The 23,835-nt window shown below is 37.1% G+C and overlaps 2 protein-coding genes across 2 annotated transcripts in view; both read right to left on the reverse strand.

Annotated features, from left to right (window-relative positions):
• The window catches only part of LOC123245883 (immunoglobulin lambda-1 light chain-like), a 1,010,762-nt gene that overhangs the window by 225,024 nt on the left and 761,903 nt on the right, over positions 1–23,835 (reverse strand). The window lies entirely within an intron of this gene.
• Positions 174–22,207, reverse strand: LOC123245838 (vomeronasal type-2 receptor 26-like). Its single transcript, XM_044674837.1, has 6 exons — positions 21,945–22,207; positions 16,492–16,783; positions 13,038–13,841; positions 9,990–10,217; positions 5,389–5,512; positions 174–1,069 (listed from the first exon to the last, which is right to left on the reverse strand). The coding sequence occupies exons 1-6, from the start codon at positions 22,193–22,195 to the stop codon at positions 174–176; spliced, it is 2,595 nt and encodes an 864-aa protein (XP_044530772.1). The 5' UTR covers positions 22,196–22,207.

Consider the following 23,835-nt stretch of genomic DNA (forward strand, 5'->3'; position numbering starts at 1 on the left):
ACTTGGAAAGTATGAATGTGAATGTCATGATATACTAATTAGGGTTCAAACATCACCTAAACAGATAAATATGACTATGCTAGATGAATGTGGATTATTCTTCAAGCCCATCATTCCAGGAACAGAAAATATAAGGTTGTGCTCCAGAAAAAAACAAACTTGCCTCTGGAATCTCATTTATTCTTGATCTGTCCCTGAGTATACCTGTCTGTCTTCAGGAGGATCACATAACATTTGGGAATGAAGATGCAGCCCAGTAGCCCAGTACTGGAGGCCAGGATGGAGAAGATCTCCACAGTCACCATGGCCTTCCCTCTGGTGCTCTGATATGTGGGCAGAAAAGAGGCCCAGACACTGCAAAACACCAGCATACTGAAAGTGATGAACTTGGCTTCATTGAAGGTATCAGGCAGATTCCTGGCCAGAAAAGCTACGATAAAGCTTCCCAGAGCCAGAAGGGCCATGTAGCCCAAGACACAGTGAAAAGCAAAGGCAGAACCCTCATTGCATTTAAGGATGATGTGGCCATATTGAGAGTGTGTGTCTGCCTCTGGAAAGGGTGGGGAGGTTCCCAACCAAATGCCACAGAAAATCACTTGCAATCCTGAGCATATGAGGACAACATAGACAGACACTCTAGGATGCATGAACATGCGTATCCTGCTCCCTGGCCTGATACCCTTGAAAGCCAGTACCACTATGATGGTTTTGGCTAAAATGGAGGAAACAGCCACAGTGAAGACAACTCCAAATACTGTTTGTTGTAGGAGGCAGGTGGCAGTGGTGGGATGGCCTATGAAGAGCAGGGAGCAGAGGAAACAGAAGATAAGGGAGATGAGGAGAGTATAGCTGAGAGTCCTGTTATTGGCTTTGACTATGGGAGTGTCTTGGAACTTCAGAAAGACCCCCAAAACCAGAGCTGTCAGTAAAGATAGGGAGAAGGCCATGAAGGTCAAAGTCATCCCCAAAGGTTCTTCCACATTCAGGAAGGTGACAACCTTGGGGAGGCAGCGATCTCTCTGCTTATTTGGATATTCATCCTCTGGGCACTTTGTACATTGTTCTGCATCTGCAAGAGAGAAAAACACACTCAAAGTTTAGATTCAGATAATTATTCCTATACCCAGATATAGGAAACCAACATGCTTTCTGTAAGAACTTCTTCTGACTCCAGAGGTCCATCTCTTTTTCTTTTTTTTAAAACCCTTACCTTCAGTCTTGGAGTCAAGACTGTGTATTGGCTCCAAGGCAGAAGAGTGGTAAGGGCTAGGCAATGGGGGTCAAGTGACTTGCCCAGGGTCACACAGCTAGGAAGTGTCTGAGGTCAGATTTGTACCAGGACTTCCTGTCTCTAGGTCTGGTTCTTAATCCACTGAGCTATCTAGATGCCCCTGGTCCTTCTCTTTTTGCTGAGCTTCATTGTCTTCAGTAAATAACATGGTGCCCAAGGCTAGACCCAGTCTTTTCATATTCTTTATCATTGGTTGGTCTTAGATCACATTGATTCTTTGTATTCCTTTTCCTTAACTGATGCCATCTGTTCCTTTTAATTCATTATCTTAGTCCAATAAACTTGGAAATTGGAGGCTGTTAGTATCAAATGTAAAGGTGTTTTTGTTATATTGTGCATCAACATCTCTAGCAAGAATTTGCTGCATTAATCTTTCTTCATTCCTCCCAGCTCTTCATTCACCTCCTCCCATAATGAATTTGTATGAGTTTTATGCATATTTTACAGATGCTTATATGTGTTGTCTCCTCCACAAGAAAGGAAGGTCTCTGAATGCAGGGATGTTTCTATTTTGACTTCGTATCCCCAGCATTATTCACAAAGTCTGTCCATTGTGACTAATGAGTGACTGATGGATGATTTATTGCATATCTAGAATATTTCTTATGACAAATCCTCTTTTGCTTTGTAACTGGTTGTCCTGTCAATGTTCAGGAAATTGATGCCTTTCCATGATATATTCAATTCCATAATATTTTAATAGTATGGCTTAATCAGAGAGCTTCAACCTAATTTCTCATTGGGTCATAGATTGTATTGTTTTTCACTTGTTTTTGGAATAGTGAATTGACCTTGTTTTAAATATCCCATTCATATATATGAAATCTTTAGAGATTTACCCCACCTCGCCTCTCTTTCTTTTTTTATGGTTCTCTGTATTTGAATCTTTTAGGTCCCAAACAGGTCCCAAATTCTGAATTGAATTGCCTCTGTGGCATTAGAGGTGAAAATCCCAACAGCCTCGTCTGCAATTGATGTCAGAAATCTCTACAGAAACCCTGTCATTTTACTAAAAAGTTTAAGTACATAAATTGCAACATGAAAAGGCTACAGGACCTGGATTCAGGAATGCCTAGGTTCAAATATTACTTCAGACACTTACTAATTATGTGACTATGGGCAAGTCACTTCATCTTTGTCTTAGTTTCCATACCAGTGAAATAAGGATAATATACATCATTTAAATGCTTACAAATTGATTACATCAAAATACCAAGGAGTCAAGGCTATAGATATGCTTTAGTAATAGTGGATAGATTAAATAAATGGCCAGAAGCTTTTCCAGCACAATGTAACGCCTCAGCTTTTGTTGTGAAAATCTTACTGAGAGAATTAATACCTAGATTCTATTCCGTTACATATTGCTACACAGAGGTTCAAGTGAAATAGCATAGATAAAGCACAAAATCAAATCACACCACGTAAATTCTAATTAAAATAATAATTATCATCATTATCATCATCATTAAATTAATAAATATCCCTAATTACAGGGAGGAGACCCAGGTTTTTTCACAGCAAATCAGTAAAACAGATTATGATAGGGCATAGCCTTTGTCTACATTCTAGGAACTTGTCAGAGAGTCAAACTTTTCTCTACTTTCCTTTTTTCTGTTCTATCTTGACTTGTAAACAGTGTAAGGCATGGCTTAAATGTAATACCAATGGGAGAGTCATAAGCATCTAGTCTTTCCCCAGTTGTGATGATATATTGACTCCCTGGACAATGTGATCCAAGTGTATTTTTACTCATCCTAACTTTGTCCTATTGCTTGATCTTCTGAGTTTATTCATTTTCTGTTGTCACTTCATATTCAATGTGATATAGTTGATGACTGATTGCAAATAAAGAACCTGGCTTCAATTCCTGCCTCTGAAAAATGTTTTCTTGTAATCCCACAGGAGTCACCCAACCCCTCAATTTTCTAGAACAGTATAAGACAATAAGGTGCTGACCTGCAATGTAAGAGGCAGTTCCTGATTGGTGAGTTTCCCTTTAGCAGTGATGTCACAGGTTCATCTAGTCCCAGTCTCTATCCTCATCATTACCATTTTTATATTGTCTAAAATGACCTATAAAGTTAAAGTCCTGCTGCTTTTAGCATTCTCTAGTGTGCCTGACTTTTCTGTGTCACTCTGTAGATCAAATGTGAGATACAAGTTATACAAGTTGAATATTGGACTATTAGTAAGGAGCAATGGGTATCAGTCTGTGGATGGTCCATTGGTAACCTCACAGAATCATGTAATTTCTCTGGATTTCATGTTTGAAATAAAATGTGTGGAAAAGATGATCTCTGAAGACCCTGCTGGGCTTCAACACTGGTTCAGTCCTGAGCAGATGTTCCTCTAAAACCAGATCCACAAATTAGAGCAATGTATAGAGAACAAAGCCAAAATCTTTTGATGATGTACTATAAATTCATTCTCAAAATATTTGTAAAGTTCCAGAGTAGGATACAAACAGTATAATGTGGTCTGCCAAGAATTTTACCTGAAGGATCTGACCAACTAAGGGGGATACCTCTGAAATTCAGCTGAGGGACTAGTTCTCCCAGTCAAATCAAAAAGTATCAGCAAAGAACATGCATGGCTTGCTTTGGTGTTATTTAACAATCAGTAGCATGGAATTACAATACATACTTTATCCTCAATTCAATTCGAAGGCCGGACAAATATGTTTCCATTGTTGAGCACCTCTTACCAAACTCTCCTTTTCTCTAGAAATATCTCAGTATTTAGACTTTTTTCTCTGTGGGCAGAAATTGAAAGGTTCTAAAACCTAACTATGAATTTTTAGAATTGTAGTTCTAGAGAGAAAAATTTTTTCCTTGTCCTGGGATAGAGATTTGCATTTTTAGATGGACATAGGCACTTGGTAAGAAGCACAGTTAAAGCCACATACAAAGTTCAAAAAAATTCAGTTTTGAAGTGGATCATGCCTGGCGTTTGCAAGGACTGAGAGTGGGGAAGAAGGAGGAGAGATAATGAGAGAAAGAAGAGGAATGAGAGGAAGATGAAGAAAGAGAGGGAGGGAAATAGAGGCAAAGCAAATGGAGGCAGAGAGATAAAGAGAAAGAGACAGAGACAGAGATAGATAAAATGTTAGAGACATAAACAGAAGGAGAGACAGAACAGAGAGAGGGAGAAGGGAGAGGGAAGAAAGAACATCTTGATGTAGGTAGCTTTAATTCACAAAAGCTTCCAGGTTATGTCCCTTATTTTGGTGTCAGAAGGACAGCAGGGTAAGCTTAATAACTCTCTTCCCCTTTCCATATTTTTAGCTATCAGGCCTTTGGTTCCTGATATTAGCTTCCTTAATCTAACAACCACATCTCATAAAATTTCATCTCTTACAGAACAAATCTGCTCCTCTTGGCACTCTTGGACTCTCACTCCCTAATCCCAGGTGTGGTAATGATGGAGAGCAGTACAGTATCAAGAGAACATCCCATTTCCCCTGGAGAGCCATGTGTAGTGGTGATGGTCACTGCTCTGTATTTGAACATAAAATCAACTTGTTTTAATAGCCTTTTCAGATTGATCTTAGACTAAAGTCTCACCTTAAATCACTCAACCTAAACAACATTGTATATCCTGAGACACTTAGACTACCTCACTTCAATCATCACCTTTCATTTCCTGCCAGTCTAGAACTCTGCTTCCTGGGATAACCTCACCCAGGCTTCCACTTCAGCATAGAATATCTATTTATCTCTCCATCTATCTCACTATCTATCTCTCTCTCTATCTATCAATATATATAGATATATACACACTGACATTCATACAAATATACAGAAATACATACCCTCTCGACACTAACCATTATGTTCAAGACAAGAATAATGGTTATTTTTACTTAAGACATAAAATTATTTTATCCCTGTAGATCACACTTCTCAGTGCATCATGAGATCAAAGGACCCTTCCCACGATAACTATTTCAGAAAATTTCTCCCATTTTCTTTGGCCTTATACACTCTCTTCCTCTGACAGTGATGGTCCTGGTTGTTGTAGGTGACTGTACAAGGATAACATATCTATTTTTTTCTATGTTAGGGATTGTGTGAAGTGAGACCCCTGCAGAAACTTACTCTTCTGACTGGAAATCTCCCCTTCTGGACATGGAGAGCAGTCAAAGCAGCAGGTAGGCTGTCCCTCCAAAGGGGTCTTCCTAAATCCAGGACCACAGCTGTCACTACATACTGCACAGGGAACCTAAGAAAATGACAAGAGAGTGAAATATGCATGTTTTATTGAGAACTACTGAAATTTGGGGTGGAAGAAAGGAATCTTATCTTTGTAACTTCTGCTTAATGGCTACACATAGACAGGTAACTTGTAGTGTAGATAGAATATTAAGCTTGTCATCAGCAAGATCTGAAATGTATCAGCTGTGTGGCCCTGTACAAATTAATTTACCTTTGTCTGCCTCAGTTTACTAAACTTTCAAATGAGCTTAATAATACTAATACCTCAAATGATTGTTGGAAGTATAAAAATATTTTTAAAAGCACGTTGAACACACTAGGTGCTTAATAAATGTCTCTTCTCTTCCCCTTTCCTTTTATATATCTTTTTTATGTAAAATATTTTTCACATTAATCATTTTGTGTAAAAAAATCTCAAATTGAAAAAAAGAAGATAGAAAATGACAGAGGGAACTACAGAAACTAGGAAATGAAATGCCTAGGATATTTCCTGCCATATTAGACTGTGCACCAGAGAAAGAGCAGGTCTTATACCCTTACATAGACCCTTAACAAACTTTGAGTGCAATGAGAAAGAGGAGGTATGCCCATAGACGACCTTATGGGATAAGGGTTGGTCTTAGGTTCTATGTTGTTCTATGAGAAGAGCACTTTCAGTAAAAAATGATAACATTTTGGTTCCTATCTTGAGTGCAGAGCATTGTCTAGGCACCAGTTTCTATTCCAGTCTGAGGTCTGCAGAGAAACAAGCAGGGCAGGATTCCAGGATGCAAAAGAAGCTGAAATTCTGTCATTATGAACCAGCAAATCTTTCCAAATGGTTGATAGTCATTCTACTGTTGCTTAAATGATCCAATCATTCCACTGTTGCTTAAATCCAAATCCAGATCAGAGCAATGTCAAGGGAATGGGAGAAAGTGAACAATCAGCCTTTATTCAGAATCAGACCATTCCAAAAATAGTGAAATCTTGATATCCTCTCCTGAATTATCCCTGACATCCTGGAATAACACCGAAGTCAATACTCCCCAGAAAACAGCAAGATGACTATCCTAAACTTTGCCTTCATAAATGTCTAGAGCTGATGTGAACATGAGCCACATCCAAAGTAAAGATGTGGATCAGAAGAATGATCAAATAAATAAAAGAAAAGTAGAATAAAAAATTATTAGAATACTGTGGATGTTTAAGACACAAACCAGAAGAGAACTACAAAATATCTAGAAAAAATCTGAAAGAAAAACACAGGTTTGCTGTAAGCTCACCTAGAATTCCTGAAAGAGATGAACCAAGGGTTTTCTAAAGAGGTAAAATGCTATCTTCAATGAAATCTAAATAGTAGAGGAAAAATGGAAAAGAAATGAGAGATTTCAAGGAATGAATTGCAAAATGATTAAACAGATTTGAACAAGAAGTATAAAACTTTACCCAAGACACAAACATTGAAAATAAGCATGGAATAAACAGGAGTCACTGACTTTATGAGACAATAAAATATTGAATCAAATTCAAAAGACAAAAAATTAATAAAAGCAAAGCATTTCTTTAAAAAATTAACCACTTTATTTTAAAAATAATTTTCCATTTTAGAATCAATACTGTGTATTGATTCCAAGGCAGAAGAGTGGTAAGGACTAGGCTATTGTGGTTAAATTATTTGGCCAGAGTCACACAGCTAGGAAGTATCTAAGGCTCGATTTGAACTGAGTACCTTCTGCCTCTCGGCTTGGCTTTTAATCCACTGAGCCATCCAGCTGCCCCCCAAACAAAATACTTCTTGGAAAATAAGTGGCTTCTAAAATATATTGAGGAGAAGAAAAATTAAAGTTTGTACTACTGAAATTCCATGACCAAAGACAGGCCCCAAATACCACTATTCCTGAATTGTTTTCTTTTTCTTTTATTTTCTAGCCGATTACTTGTGTCTTTTTTTATATTGCCTTCTATCTTTGAATCAGTACTGTGTATTGCTTCCAAGCCAGAAGAAGAATTAGGCATTAGGGGTTAAGTGACTTGCATAGGGTCACATAGCTAGGAAGTGTCAGGTCAAATTCAACTCCAAACCCTCCCATCTCTAGGCTTGACTCTCAATCCACTGAACCACTTAGCTGCTCCCCTCAGCCCCATTACTTGTAAAGATAATTTTTATAGCACTTTAAACATTTTAAATCCTAAATTGTCTCATTTTCTTCCCCCATCAGTGCTATGGTAAGCAATCTGATAAATATTTTAAATGTAAAATCATGTAAAACATTTTTCAGTATTAGTCCTTTTGTGGAAGAAGATGAGGAAAAAAATGAAGAAAGAAAGTGAAATATAGTATACTTTGGTATGATCTCCATCAGTTTTTTATCTGGAGGCAGATGACATTTTCCCCTGTGTGTCCCTTGGGATTGTCTTGGATCATTGTATTGCTGAGAATAGCTAACTCATTCGGAGTTGTTCACTGAACAACGTTGATGTTATTGTGTTTTGTTCTCCTCATTCTGCTCACTTCACTCTTCATCAGTTCATGTTAGTCTTTCCAAGTTTTTCTGAAACTATTCTAGTTGTCATTTCTTATAATATAATAGCATTCCATTACAATCAAATATTACAACTTACTTGGCCAATCCCTAATGGTCACTTCCTCACTTTTTAATTCTTTGCCACTGCAAAAAGAGTTGTTATAAATATTTTGTAATATTTTTCTTTTCTTTTTTTATACCTTTGGAACAAAACCCTAGTAATAGTATTCCTTGGTGAAAGGATCTGTATGGTTTCACAGCCCTTTGTTCACAGTTCTGAATTGCTCCCCAGAATAGTCAAATCTGTTTACAACTGCCCCATAGTGCATTGGTGTCTTAATTTTCCCTGAAAGACTTTACTCAGTTTTGCTGAGTAGGTGACTCTTGGTTGCAATGCAAACTCCTTTGTCCTCTTGAATATCACATTCAAGACACTTCCATCCTTTAATGTGTAAGCTGCTAAATCTCCTTATGATGGCTGTAATTTTGAAATATTTGAATTGTTTCTTTTTGACTACTTGCACTATTTTCTCCTTAACCTGGGAGTTCTGGAATTTGGCTATAATATTTTGGAAATTTTCAGTTTGGAATGACTTTAATGGGGGAGATCAGAGGATTCTTTCCATTTCAATTTTGGCCTGTGGTCCTGAATATTAGGGAAGTTTACCCTGATCATTTCTTGAAAGATTATTTATAGTTCTTTTCTTGATCATGGCTTCAGGTAGTCCAATCACTCTTAAATGGTATTTTATGGATCTATTTTCAAGGCAATTGCTTTTAAAATGATATATTTCTTATTTTTTCTAATATTTCATTTTGAATTTGTTTTATTATTTTCCAATGTTTCTTGGAATCATTAGCATCCACTTGCTGAATTAAAATTTTTACAGAATTATTTTCTTCAGTGAGGTTTTATACCTCCTTTTTCATTAGGCTAATCCTACTTTTTAAGATGTTTTTTCCTTCACTGAAAATTGAACATCTTTTCCCACAAGGCCAATTTTGTTTTTTAGTTCTCCTCTTTAGTGAATTTCCGTTCCTCTTTTTACCAAGTAGTTTATTCTGTTTTTTTAGGTACTATTTTTCTTTATTTTTTTTTTGTGTGCCTTCTTTTCCAAACTGTTAAGACTTTTTCATTAATTTCCTGTATTGCTAATTTTTTACCCAATTTTTTTCTACCTCTGTTGTTTAATTTTTAATTCTTTTTGAGCTCCTTTAGATGTTCTTTTTGAGTTTGTAATAACCTTGAATGTTTCTTTAAGGGTTTGGATGATGTAGTATTAGCTTTGATTTTTTTCTGAAATTTTGTTTTGGTCTTTCATGCTACCAAAAAAGCTTTCAATGTTTCTTTTTTGTTTGCTCATTTTCTAGTCCTTTTCTTTCCTTTTAACTTAAAAATGGTTAAAATTGGATAAAGTTTGGCACTGTTCTTGTGGTGAAGGGGGTACTATGGACAGGAAGCTTCAGGTCTTATGGACCACTAGCTTCAGAGCTCAATCTGGATATCTATTAGTTTTTATTTTTTCTAAGGTGGTATGATCTAAGGAGAGGTGTTTTAATACACTTTTGATCTGTGCTGTGCTCTGGGAGTGATCTCAAGCCTTCTTTCCCACCCTGGCTCTGTGACCTGGGTCCCCTGCTCCCCTGTTTTTCTGTCACTGAAAGTGTTGGTGTGCTGGAGCTCCTCCAAATCCTGGAACCTCCACCTGGGACTGTGACCCAGGATTGTGTCTTGAAAATGCATGGTCAATGCAACTGAGTCTTTCATCCAGATCCAGTAAAAGAAACCACATAATGTTCTGTCCAGCTGTCTGATCCCCTCATCACCTGTAGCTGAGAGTTCTGGAAGTCTTTATTGCTGATTCAGTCACTCCTAATTCTATATTCATAAATATAATTAATAAGGAGTAAAGCAAATAAGTCAATAACTCTTGTTGTTCTTAAAAGCATCAATCTGACATTTAAAATATTTCTGACCTTTGCATCCCACCAGCCCCACACTATGGCATCTTCACATATTGTGAAATCTTGACCAAATGGAGCTTTGGGGAGAAACTGTCCCACTTTCACCAAAGCATCTGTCTCATTCAGAAAGAACACATAGTTCATAATGGCATATTGAACCTCAGAGTTTCTAGTCTCATCCACAAACACCTGGTCACCAGCATTGTTGGTAAAGTGAGTTTTCTTCAGGAAAGGGTGAAGCTGAAAGGGAAAAGGAATACTAATTATCGGTAGTACCTGTGGGAAGGGCTCTCTTAGAAGAACAACCTATGCATTATATGAGAGATACAGGACATGTTTTGTAGTCTTTTAGAAGTTTGTAGTCTTATTTGGAAACCTGTTAAAACCTGACTTTCTCCTGGGACATTTAGAAAAAAAAACCTCTGGAACCTGCAACATCTCTTCCATCTCCAAAATTCCTAATTTCATTTTAAGTCTTGACTCTTAAGTATCTCTCACTCCCTTTATCTTATCGATTGCCAAGATCTGTTGATCTCACTTTTGTGACTTCTCTCAAATATGCTCTCTCTCCTCATCCACACAACTAGATTCATTGGTTTTCTTTAACTTCTGCCTAAAATCTCATCTTCAGGAAGCTTTTTCAACTCTCTCTTAATTCTAGTGCTCTCTCTCTCTCTGCTAATTCTTTCCTGGTTTTCCCCATTTATTTCCTATATTATTTATTTGTACATATTCATTTTCTTTTGGTCTCTCCCATTAGATCGTGACCTTCTTTAGGGTAGGGAATGTTTTTTGCCTCTTTTCATATCCACGGAATTTAGTACAGTTTCTGGCACATTGTAAGTACTTAATAAATGTTTATTGATTTATTGATTGTTTCACCATGCCTTTCTGTTAATTTTTTTCAAAAGCTAGGCCAAGTGTAAGAAATTTAAAAGTATTTCTCCTGAATTTAATCTTCAATTATTCATGTCCTAATTTGCAAAGGTCTGTTTAGATCATTCTCTGGCATCATTTTCAGGATATTCGTCTAGGTAAAGTACTCCAATTTTTTGGAAACAAAGAAAATCTTCTACATACACAATAAGAAAAAGGCAAAACATCAAAAGGTAATTGTTAGTTTAATGTCACTAAATGTTTCAGAATATTAGATCTGAGATAATGATTTTGGATGAGAGTAGTTTGGATTCCTGTACCTTCATCCGATTGGGTAACTGATGAGCCAACTCCTCTACTAATTCAAATCAATGGTTGCCTTATTAACTGGCAAATTATTCTTTTGGAGAGTAACATGGGGTCTGTATTTGAGTGAGTCGCCTAGGATCACCTAGAATATGGCAAAAGCCAGATTTGAACTCTAATCTTCCTAAATGAAAGATCCAATCTCACATCACTAGGAAATATTGCCTCTCTAGATCATAACTTAAATTATAAGACTGAGGCAACATGTGGAGTGTATCTAAGTGAGAGTTAGTAAAATATATTTGTCTTTCTATCTAAAGATTAGGTCAACAGGGTTTGAAATGAAAGGAATGAATTAGGGAGTACAGAGTCTATGAATATCTAACATGATAGATACCCCCAAATTCATGGATAGTTTTATGAATATGATGGTCATTTAAGGTCTGAATGGAGATCAGATAAAGCAATGATTATTTTAATGTCTACTTGGCCCAGAAGACAGAACTTTCAGCAATGGTTAAAAATGAAAGAGAAGCTACTACTGGACACCAAGGCACATTGATATCATCCCTGCTTTTGGAGAGGTTGAGGCTGGCAGATCATTAAGGCCAGGACTTTTGAGTTGCAGCAGGCCTAAAGGTGCTTAGGTGTCTGAATTAATTTTGTCAAAAACGGTGAGTTCATCAGTGTAAAAGTTCACCAGACTATTTCATGCCAGGTATCCAAGGTCAGTGAGGTTCAAGGTTTCATAGTGATCAATATTGTGATCAAGCCTATGAGTGATCATTACATGCTTATGCCTTGATATACCTATATCTATCTATCTATCTATCTATCTATCTATCTATCTATCTATCTATCTATCTATCTATCTATCTATCTATCTATCTATGCATATATCTATATCTTCTTTCCTGAAAGACTAGATTACTTAATTGTCATAAAAATCTCAATAGAATTTTGAGACAACTGAGTTTACCTCAGACTGTAAAGACATCCCAAGGAGAATTTTTGAGACTGATATCTGGATGGAGTGTACTGGTGGGACTCTGTTTCCATAATGGTGAAAAAATCAAGAGCTTCCATTAATTATGAGTGGAGATTTTACCCAGAATCTTTTATATCAGAGATATGTGATTAAACAATTTCTTTGCCTAATTTTTGTAATGCTTTTTATATAATGTATTGATGTGTAGTCAATAAGATTCATGTTTGTCTACTCCAGGATATGGTGAAAGAAATGATTAAAAACCAATTGGAAAAGAAGAATCTCCAGTTCATTTTAAGCTGGGATGCAGGTGCAGAGTTAATTGACTGATTCATGAGAACATGTCCATCTCTAAAAATTTATGAGAATGAATCCCAACATACCCATTATTGCTTTAGAGCTCTGAATGAGAATTAATGAGAAAATTATTCTTTAGCAGATAGAGATGTTCTGACAAATGGCTATTGGCTTGTTGTCAGCCAGTTAGGACATTTTATAACCAAATCATCCCCACATAGGCTAATGAGAAATACTGTTTCAACAAATATAGGTGCCATAAAATGGAATAAGGTATATCAAGATATGATAGATTATTCCTTGACTAGAAGTATATTGACAAAATTGTTGTGAAAAGTTTCCAGTCCAGTCCTTAAGGATGTCTACTTGATGGAACCAGAGCTCATTTCCAGATCCAAGATTCTGTGAAAGAAACAACAATTCTTCAAATGACAACTCAAAAGTGCTGGAAATGAACAATGCAATCTGTGAGGAACATCTAATCAGAGTAATAGGGAGGTAAAAGGGACTTCATTATCCATGTCATCCCATCAATACCCAAAATATATTTCCAGTATGTCATAGCTAAAATGTGGTCATACTTTCAATAGTACCTGCCATGAATGAGGTTCCAAATATTCTTCATTTTCCATTGATTTTGTCTCTGATTTTCTTGCAGATATTTCATGGAGAGCCCAAGCCATAGCATAGACAGAATTGTAGATGGTGTAGCTGAAGCCAGACATGGTCATATCAAAAGAGCACAGAGGCAAATTTTCCAAGGAAGCATTTGGCGAACATATTTCTTGTTGTAGGTATGCTGGTTGATCTGAACACCTAAAAGCAGACAGCCAGAATCCCCTAAGTAAACCATCATCTGGATATTTCAAAGGAGTTACTGTCTTAAGAAAAGTCTTGAATCCAGGAATTTCTCTGGTTAAGTATGAAAATGTGAGAGCCCCATGGAAAGCATGACCTTGAGTATGGAGGGGTCTCATAGTAATGTCCCAATGAGATGTGGCAATCCACACCTTCCATATTTGGAAATAGGGCACTTGTGAATGTCTCAAAATCATTAATGAATCTGTGTCACCATGGACGACAATCACTTTGACTGCTGATGTTATGATCCTGGGCATGAAGGTCTCATATGATTCCGTATGTGTTCTTTCACTGACAGGGATTTTTTCTGTAAAGGATGCACAAACACCTTTCTTTACCATTTCCCCTCTTATTTCCCAGAGGAATTTTTCACCTCTCATATCATCTGAGACCACCAGTCCTATCCAGTTCCATTCAAAATATACCATTAAGTGGACAACACCTTGGGGGAGAGAAGTGTCTTTGGGGGCCATCTGATAGAGGGAAGGAAACTGGACCTTGTCACTAAGAACGGAATCGAATGGGCCATAGCTGATCTGGAATAGAAAGAAAACAGATCACTTTAACCCTTGGTGATGCTGAGAGAACTGAAGCAAAATGTGAATTAGTAAATGGACTGTTTTTGTTGACAGAAAAGATGATGCCAATTTCAGTCTAAGGTAGGGCATTTTAATCTCTGAAAATCTCTGTATTTATCTCTCTAAGTCCTCAAGAGAACAGTGATGTTGTTCAATGGCAAGATTCTCTATAGATTAGAAGTTGTTAATTATGTTTGAATGATGAAAAAAATTAATGAATGAGAGAAAGGAATGCATGAGGGATAGGGAGAAGGTAGAGAAAGAATGGAATAAATAATTTCACATGAAAGAGATACCCATGGAAGGGCTTTTATATTGCAGCATAAAATTTTGAGAGAATACAACAGTACATCACTGATATGATTTGGATCAAAGAAGTATGTATGTACTCGGTTATGTATAATAATATTTGTTTCTTTACAGGGATGTAGGAGGGCAATGGAATAAGAGAAAGGGGAGTTAAAAAACTAGGACTAATAAAGGAAGCCAGTGAAACTAGAAAAGGTTTACAGGAAATTTCTCTGATAAAGATCTTTTTTCCCCAAAATATAGAGAACTGAATCAAATTTACAAAAATTAGAAGCACTACGCAATTGATAAGTGGTCAAGGGATATGCACAGACAATTTTAAGAAGACATAAATGTCATCTATGGGCTCATTTTGCTCTGTATCAGCTCATGGAGGTCTTTCCAGCTCATAAGGAAATCAAGCAGTTTATTCTTCCTTATTGCACAATAGTATTTTATCACCATCATATACCACAGATATTCCCCAATCAAGGGACACCCCATCATTTTCCAATTTTTTTTCCACCACAGAGAATGTAGCTATAAATATTTTTGTACAAATATTTTTCATTATTATCTCTTTTTACTAGAAATCTAGTAGTCGAATTGCTGGGTCAACGAGTAGGCATTCTTTTAAAGCCCTTTGGGCATAATTCCAAATTGCCTTTCAGAATGGCTGAGTCAATGCACAGCTCCATCAATGGTGTATTAGTGTCCCAATTTTGCCATGTCCCTATCAATATTTATTATTTTCCTTTACTGTAATATTGGCCAATCTGCTGAACCTAGCAATTTCTGAAAGCAGATGCTTTCCTCCTCTCCTGTCAGGATCAAGGAAGAACTAACTTACAATGGATGCACCATTCTGACACTTCAGAACCTTATGCAATAGCCTACCTTCTGGCCAACTAAGATGTAAGATGAATTTTTTACATAGTTCTCCTGATTTAGGGATCTCACTTTGCTTTCCAAATCCCAATAAAGAGTTAATCTCTTTGCCCTTTAAGCTTGCAGTTTTTGTTTTCTTCCCTGGTCTTCAAGTATATGATCAGAACTCTCTGAAATCCCAATGCTAATGAAACAATGAAACTCCCTGAGCTACTTTTCCAAGGTCATTAATCCTGAACCTGTATATGTAGAGATATTAGAGATAAATAATATTGAATGAAACTGTAAAGCCTTAAAAATAGGAGTGGGGACAGAGATAGAGGCTTTCAGTCATTCCTCTTTTAATAGGACTAGTTCCATACTAAATAAAAACCGGTCTCTATATCACTTAAATCAAGGACTCATATTTTCCTTTATTTTTATTCCATGAAGCCAATCCCTCCTTTTGTTCTGGGATCCAGTCTACCAAGGCAGTCAGTTATATGCCTAACATTTAATGACAATACTCAGTACGCAGCCTGGCTGAAATGTACATTAGCCCACTTGCAAGGCCAATGTTCCTAAAAGACCATTTCTGGTCTTAAAAAGGTGAACTGCCTTCTGAAGAGTTTCCTCATACAGCTGGTATAGCTGTGTCTTTTGTACTCATTAATAAAGTTTATTATCTATTTGTGAGCAATGTCATGAATTTACTCCTGAACCTGCATTTTCATAAAGGCACTTATGGTTTTCTTAGTATAGCATTATAGATAGGTTTAGCAGGTGCTCATGTTCCATTTTTTGGTACATACCACAATTCTCAGTGAATTAAGGTTGAACATTATTGGACTAAAAGATTTCAAAAGATAAAACGCCAAGAGTGAGATGTGAAAGACTGACCAGTCTTTCAACTGGAAGTCCTGGCATGTAAACTTTAATCCCTACTCTTGCACCAGTGAATTATGTAATGGTGTGTAGATATTTTAACCTTTCCACTTTTTAGTGACATCATCTATATAATGGGCAAGTATATCCAGGTTACTTATCAGATACTTTTATGAACTGGAATCTTAATGGATCCAATTCTATTCTTGGTCTATAATTTGGATGATGCTCCAGGAGAAGTTTATCTTCCCTGTTAATTGAGGCAGCTTAAAGATGCAGTGACAAGAGGATTTAAGTCGTGTGAAGTAGCCCTAAGATCAAATTGTGCCACAGGAACTTCTTAGCTGCATGATCCCAGATAAGTAATTTAATTTTTCTTAGTATACTCCTCTGAAAATTAAGATCATAATAGCACTTGAGAGGGTTGTTGTGAGGAACGATAATAGTATCTATATAAAATACATTAGGACTTCATAAATGCTAGTTATTGTTGTTGCTGTTATAAAAATAATAATATAAATTTGATAAAGGCATAGAGAAAGGCGTAGTCAGATTGAATATCATTCACCTGTGGAAACTTGTAGAGATTGAGTAGTGTGCCCATTTGGACAGAGAGAGCTGAGGTGACTCCTCCAATAACAGCCACAGACTTGTCTTGTTTCCTGCAGCTGTAGTTAGGAACGGGCTGGCCTTGCCCAGACAGCCACCTCAGGGAGCTCTCCAAGGTTCTCTCATCACTGTGGTAGGTGTTGTAGAGGTGGAATCCCAGGGAAATGTTGGGCAACAGATGGGGATCTCTGTTAATCTCCTCTACAGCAAACAGTAGAGCCAGAGCCTGCTGGTAATTTTTGTGGAGCCACCTGTAGGTGTGAGTGCCATAGAATATTAAGAAAGCCAACAAAAGGACGCTTTTCAGGAGGAAGAGTTCCCCAGCCATGTGAGTCAACATTAAGTTCTCAACCAGTTACTCAGCTCATTTAATTTATATTAAAAATAGCCCTGTCTATGTGCCTTGTTCCTGTACTCTTCCTTTCTTGTGATTCCAGAGATAGTGAGGACTATTGGCCTTAAGTTTTTATGTGACTCTTGTTTGTCTGAGTCACTCCCTTATTCCAAAAAGAGAAATAGAGCATCCAGATCCATGTGCTCTCTGAGACATCTTCTTGGTGCCTTCTTCAAAAAGTTCGGCTTCTGGATTCTGAGAGGTCTTCTGCTCTAAATTAGGCTCAAATTAAAATAAAAATTCACAACAATAACATAGTCTCCCCTGAGGTGAGTAATAATACATTACCCCCTGAGGAAGATATAGGGATACACATAGGAATCACACAGGGATACATGTTTGAGTCATAAGGTATATGAATGAGTTGGCAAAAGAAAATCCAAAATTTCAAAAAAATCCAAACAAAAAAGAAAAAAATAACTTGTGGATAAAATATAAAATATCAAAGTCTTATGTCTAAAAATCTAAGTAAAGGAAAAATAAATTTATAACAGGTCCTTGAATCAGGGCCCAGTTAAAGTGATTTATGTAATTATGCAGTTACCAGATCAGTAGCCAGGACTACAGAAAGTGTGTCACACTATAAAAGACAAAAAAGGGACCAGAATGGCAGGCATGGTGGGATACTTGATGGGTTCAGGGGAGTCTTATCTCTGACATATATCAAAACAGCTGCAACCTCAAACCCCAAACAAGTTCAAATTGTCTTGTATTGGCTCAAAATTACATCAATCCCACTGGGTTTGGTTGGTCTCTTTGACTTTGTGCTTGATTGGCACTATGCAGGTTAGGTTTGTTCTTTTTTAGCACTGTCCTGTGTCTCTTTTTATATTCCTTCTTTGGGAATCAGACAGAATTATTAAGCAAAGTCTCATAATTTTTTTAAACAATCAATGGCATTATTCTATAGTCTAAAGCCTTTTGGGTATGCATTAATATCAGAATAAAAGTACTTTAAAGTTTTATTATTCCAAAATCAAAAAAGAAAAAGATTAATAATGATTATATATACTTCAAAATACTCAAATACTATATTGCAAATCCAAGGAAAAATGTTTTATAAATAAAAAAATATAGCTTAGAATGAGTGACATACTGTGTTAGCCAAGGAGAGGTAGAATAAAAAGATTCCTCATCAAAAAATGAGATTAATTTCCTTTTTAAAGTTGGCCATGAACCACTGTGTGAGTGAAAATGATTTTTACAAAGTAACAGATATATAAAAACAAAACAATAGTAGAGTAGATAATGCACATTCAAATAAAGTACCAAATTCCCAAAATTCACAATAGCCCAGCTATTGACAATAGCAAACAAACCCATTATTATATAGTATTCACATGAGTTTTTATATAGCCACTTGCTGTGTGATATTTAAATAACCTAGGAACTGATGTATACTTCTCACAAATTCTACAGATATAACAAATCTTTCAACCTTGGCAACTGCTGATGAAAACCCAATTGGGTCTAAAACATCACCAAGAATTTAGGTTATTCTGGTGGAAGACTAGAATAAGCTGAAGAGTCAAAGTTTTAAATCATCCAGAACCCACTTGCTACCTAGTGAATGCTCCCTCTTGGGAGCCTTCTAGGAGTACCATGTCCTAGGAACACCTTCTCAGCTCTGCTGTTATGAGACTGTTATATATCTCATCCATTTCATTTTTATAAATGTGGAGGTGGGGATGTATAATAATCATTTCTGCTACTAAATGGACCCTTTAAAAACAATTGAGATATTTAGCTCATTAAATTCTCTATAGGTTGTATAAGCAACATGCGACCTCAGTAGTTGAGATGACGAATCCAGGATACATAAGACTTATGGACTTTTTTACAATGATATGTTGTTGAGTAAAATTGAAGAACCCCAAAGTTATGACACAGGAACTAAGCAACCACAAGCTAGGGACTTTCTAGCCAGGACTCTTTCAAGAACCCACAATTACTAACAACAGGATGTTCATTATGGCACAATGTAACTAGGCTCTGGGATTTGTATACATTCTGCATCTAGCCTAAAAGCCCATGCTTCCCTCACAAAGGGGTCCGAGTTAATACACCAGTTTCTTATGGCCTGGAACCTAGCTTGAGCTAGCAATAAGGTTCCTTTTGCCTTTACATTGTTGGTGTGAACTCATCCTTGCAATCAGGATCAAAACTGGGCACAACTAAATCATAGAGAAATAGTACAGATAAAGAATCATATAACAGAATAGATATTAATTAGATTAATATAGATAAACTTAAAAATCAGGAAATACAATAATATAAGTAAATGACAAGGTACAAGCAGTGCAGTCAAAAATTCTTTTTTATGAATTCCAATAGACTTGTTTACTATCTTGAGAGGAGACGCTGAGAATGATTAGCAAGCAATAAGCTTCCAGATCTCTTTTAAGGTTATTTCCCCATCCCCCAGTATTTATCATCCATTTGCATTTTGTTTGTCAGAACTGTGAATTTTGTCATAGTGAGGAAGGATTCTGCACTGAGCATCTAAAAATTTCAAAACTTTGTTAAAATATTTCAGTTTGGCTTCTAGTTTAAACAGAATAGATTTTTGCATATCCTTGAGGGGAAGGAAGCAGAATGGTAAATAAGTAATGAAAATAAGGACTGTGAGCAAGAAAATCAAGCGGAGCCAATATGTTCTAGGTAGGTCTAGGAATTCAAACTGCAGAGATTCAAACATTCTTTGTAATAGCATTTTGTCCTCAAAAAAGACAAGGAATGGAGTTTGTTTATAGAGTAAACCGAGAGAAGGGCAAAATTCCTAGGGAGGACAATATGGTGTTTGATTTGAAGGATTGGCTACCCCTTGGTTTTCTGAGTCAGGAGAGAGAAGGGAAAAAAGCAGCTTTACTTCCCAAAACTGACATCAAATTTACTGATTTTGGTCTATTTTCACTCAAAAGAAAGGTAGGAGTCCCCTTCTTGTGAAAAAAATCCTGACTTTCAAGTCACTCTCAGCCAGGAGTCCAGAATCAGTTTAAGATGTTGGCTTAAAAAATGGCTAGTGCAGGCTGGAAACCCCATGTGGGGTGGGGGAAGGGATTGGAGCAGAAAGATTTTTATATGTTACCCTCTTGGAAAAGAAAAGCAGTTTGTAATGGCAGAGGGGTCTGGTAGCGGGCTGGAGGCTGGGTGGTATCTCTCAGGCTGAATTGGCAGTAACAGCAGCAGCAGTGGGCAGAGCACAGGCAGAGGGTGAGGAATGCTGGCTTAAGCAGATAGACAGGAGAAGCTGCAGCAGGAGCGGAAGCAGGAATAGCAAGTGGCAGATGCAGGCAAGCTGAGAGAGCACGGGGCTTTGCAAAAATTTTCTACATTCTATTCTTTTCTCAAACACTTAAAATTATTTTTTAGAATTCTGTCCCTTCAGGTCATCATAATGTGGAGATGAAAATTAATTTGCAAAAACTAATTATTATATTTTATAAAATTTTATTAATAATAAACTAACATAAAAAACTAGAGTGAAAAGTGCTAAACTAACCTAGCCCGCTCGAGAGAGCAAAAGAGGGAGAAAGAGGCGGAACCTCAGAATTTATACAAAATGTGACCATGCAAATGCAGATAAAAGGAAAAACATTCCAGTCAATACAGAAAGGAACCCTGGGCAATGTAGTTTTTAGGGGTTCAAGATTTTCCAACTATACAAAAGAGAGAGAAAAAGGGAAAAAAGGAATTCAGAGCAGTTAAAAAAATGAAGAAGGTAAGATAGATCCATAGAAGCATTTGACAGTAAGAAGTTACAAAAGAAGAGGTCTGAATGTTCATCTGCCAAAGGATCATCCATTTTATTTCATAATCTGTCTCCCCCATGTATGGCAGAGTTAATTGCTAACCCACATTTCCTCAGCTATCACAAAGGGAAATTGTCCAGGAATTGGTATATTTTCGTCTCATTCCCCAATCTATAGTGCCAGTTAAAAGGCTCATATGCATGTTTACATTGCTGTTCACAGAGAGCATCTGCTATGTAAACCAGATTTTCTACAAAGGGAACTGATACAGGATGAAGCACAAAACTAAGACCTGGCCATCAGCACAAATGTCAATGCATCTTGTCTATATCTCATAAATGAAATATAGCTCCACTTCTTTTGGAATGCTACAGTTTAGAAAAACTGAACTAGATAAACAGGAATTCCTCACATATGACCTGCTGAAAATCAGAATACTCCAGACATCACTGAGAAAGAGTGGGCATTGCAGAAAGACAGTTGTAAATCTCACTGAACACTTACTATACTGTATCCTGAGTATTCCTCTGACTTCCCAATAACCCCAAATCTACTGATTCCTCAGTTTTAGACTCTGTCCCAGGGTACTTTAGTCATCTCTGTTGGGATATCCTATCCTGGACTGCTCTGCCTACTTGGAACATCTAAATAGTCCTAAGAAACATCAAGGAAGATGGTCAATTCACAAAATCCAAGAGGGAGAATATCTAATGGTATATCTTCCAATGGTAGGGGATCTGAGACAAATATAGCATCTTCAATTGAAGTAGGAATTCCCAGGACTCTGTAAAATGTTATGCTCCATGTTTATCATATAGGGTAACGTAGAAAGGAAATATGAGATCTTTCAATCTTGTAGATGGGGCAGATCTCCTTGCCCAATTTTAGCACATTCAACACCACTAACACTAACCAAGGATATAAAAGAAACAGAGGGTCCAAGAACTTCATAGTATTAACATAATTCCAAGAGTCTTAGAGTCCACTTCCATTCTTAAATATCAATATTAGGTCAGGAATGCAGAGTCAAAACAATACTGAGTGAAAAGGAGGAAATAGAAGAAAATAGTTTTTTTTTTCTGTTTAACACTGAAGGTCAATGAAACATAAGGAATACTGTGAAGGCAGTAAAAAATTAAGAGACAAGAAGGGAGGGGAAGCATCTATTGACTCATGTTGTATGAGCCTGCCTTCTGCTTCATCTATAAAGATTTCTTTGTAATCATCACAGGAAAAAGGACGTCACAGAGATAGTGAGGCACTTACTGATAAGGCTTACAGGCTTCGTTAGGAGGATTTTCAAACAGTTCTGCTCCTGTTGCACTGTTCACTTTAACTGAGAACAAGGATAAAAAGATCCCAATTACCAAATCCCCCTCTTGGGAAACTATGGGATTGATCTGGTGGAAGCAGGGGAGGTTTCCTGTCCTGAGCTCAGATCCTGAAAGCTGCAGGAGCAGAGAGAGGAGAAAAGAAGAGAACAGTTGAGAATTACTTTTTTGAATATGGAGCAACATCTCTGTGAAGATTAGCCAAGTTCTAAGGCTGAGAAAACGCACTTAGACTAGAACAAAATTAACTGCCTTAATCATGGACTTGTGAAGGACTGTCCAGCATTAGAAATGTCCTGTCCTTTATTAGATGCTCATGCTCTGGTCTGTCTGCTACACCTGAAGAAACACAATGGAACGTTAGTCAGGCCCATTGCCAAGTCAAGGGCAATGTTGCAAGACAAAATGAATATTTTATGGTTTTCTTACCTTTCAGAATTTTTGTCTTCTGGCACCCTTGTTGTTAGGGATCTCTCCCACTCTAGTCACCACAGGGAAGTCTTAGTCCATGAAGTACTCTGGGGAGCAAACTGCCTGGGGCACCCCCAGCTGAGTCTCTGCATCCAAGGGAAAAACAAATATAAAACGTTTTGGACTCTCTTTTTCTTGTTCCCAGTGGAGGCTACAGTACACAAGTGCCTTTCTAGGAAAATAATTTCTGTGTTTTGGGTTTTATTTCCCATGGTAAACATACTAGTCATCCGGATACCTGTGTACTTGAATCAGGAGCTCTAGCCTATGGCTTTTCTCCTTCATGTGTATGAGAGTACCTGATGTGATTTGCAAGTATTGAAACCTTTTTGCTATCTAAAGCAGAATCAGGGAACAAAGACTGGTAGGGAGGTATCATAGAGAGATAGGTAGACAGAATGGAATTTATCAAGTTCTTTATGTGTGACATACTCTGTGCTAAAGCCTGGGGACACAAATAGGAACAATTCAGTTAGTACCTGACATTAAGGACCTTCCAATATAGTGGGGGAATATAACACATAAAAGAGTATTCCAATGTAGGGGACAGGAGGAGAACATATGAAGTGCCATTGAGGCTTGTTTTCTGAGCATGTTAGGCAAAAGTTTCTCCTCTCAAATCCATTTGGAAGCAGGAGTACAACTCAAATTCTCCATGGTGTGGAGAAAGTCAGAGATTGGTGCCATGTTCAAGAAGTTCCACTAAATGACAGCAAAGAGTATCTATCCCAGCAAACTCAGTAGGCTCAGGAACCCTCAAGTTGATCCCTTTGGGGAGTTTTATGAACAGAATACATCTTCAATGCCTTTATGTTCATGTTGCCAATGGCAATATTAGCTCTGCCTACCATGTTACTCATGTTGCCTGCAGTCACTATGACTCCTTAATGCATTAATAATCTTTTTCAATACCTGAACTTAGTTATCATTCCCTCTTACTTCTGATTTTCTAGAGGTAAGCCTATTATTTTTCTAGAATAAACTTATAGTCCTCTTCTTCCCCGAATGCCCAAGAAGGGCACCAAATTGTTATCAATTAATACCTATAAATTTTCAAAGGCCTTTGTCAGAATTACTTTCAAGACCAGCACTAGGATTTGGCAGAAATAATTTAAGTGAAAAAGTAGACTGGTCAGTGGTAAACAACTAGTCATAAGATATCTAGAAAATGTCCTCATGTAGACATTATGGAGGAGTTAGAGAGGAGGAATATACACAGCATGAGAAACTATGAAGAGGATGCAACATTGATCCCAGGAATAATTGCATACAAGCAGGAGATCTAGATAATGGACACACATACAGGGAGAGGCTCCTTTGGGGAATTTGTTAGCCTTGGAAAAGAAACTCATCTT

This window comes from Gracilinanus agilis, chromosome 1 (assembly GCF_016433145.1).
Source record: "Gracilinanus agilis isolate LMUSP501 chromosome 1, AgileGrace, whole genome shotgun sequence".
NCBI classification, from domain to species: domain Eukaryota; kingdom Metazoa; phylum Chordata; class Mammalia; order Didelphimorphia; family Didelphidae; genus Gracilinanus; species Gracilinanus agilis.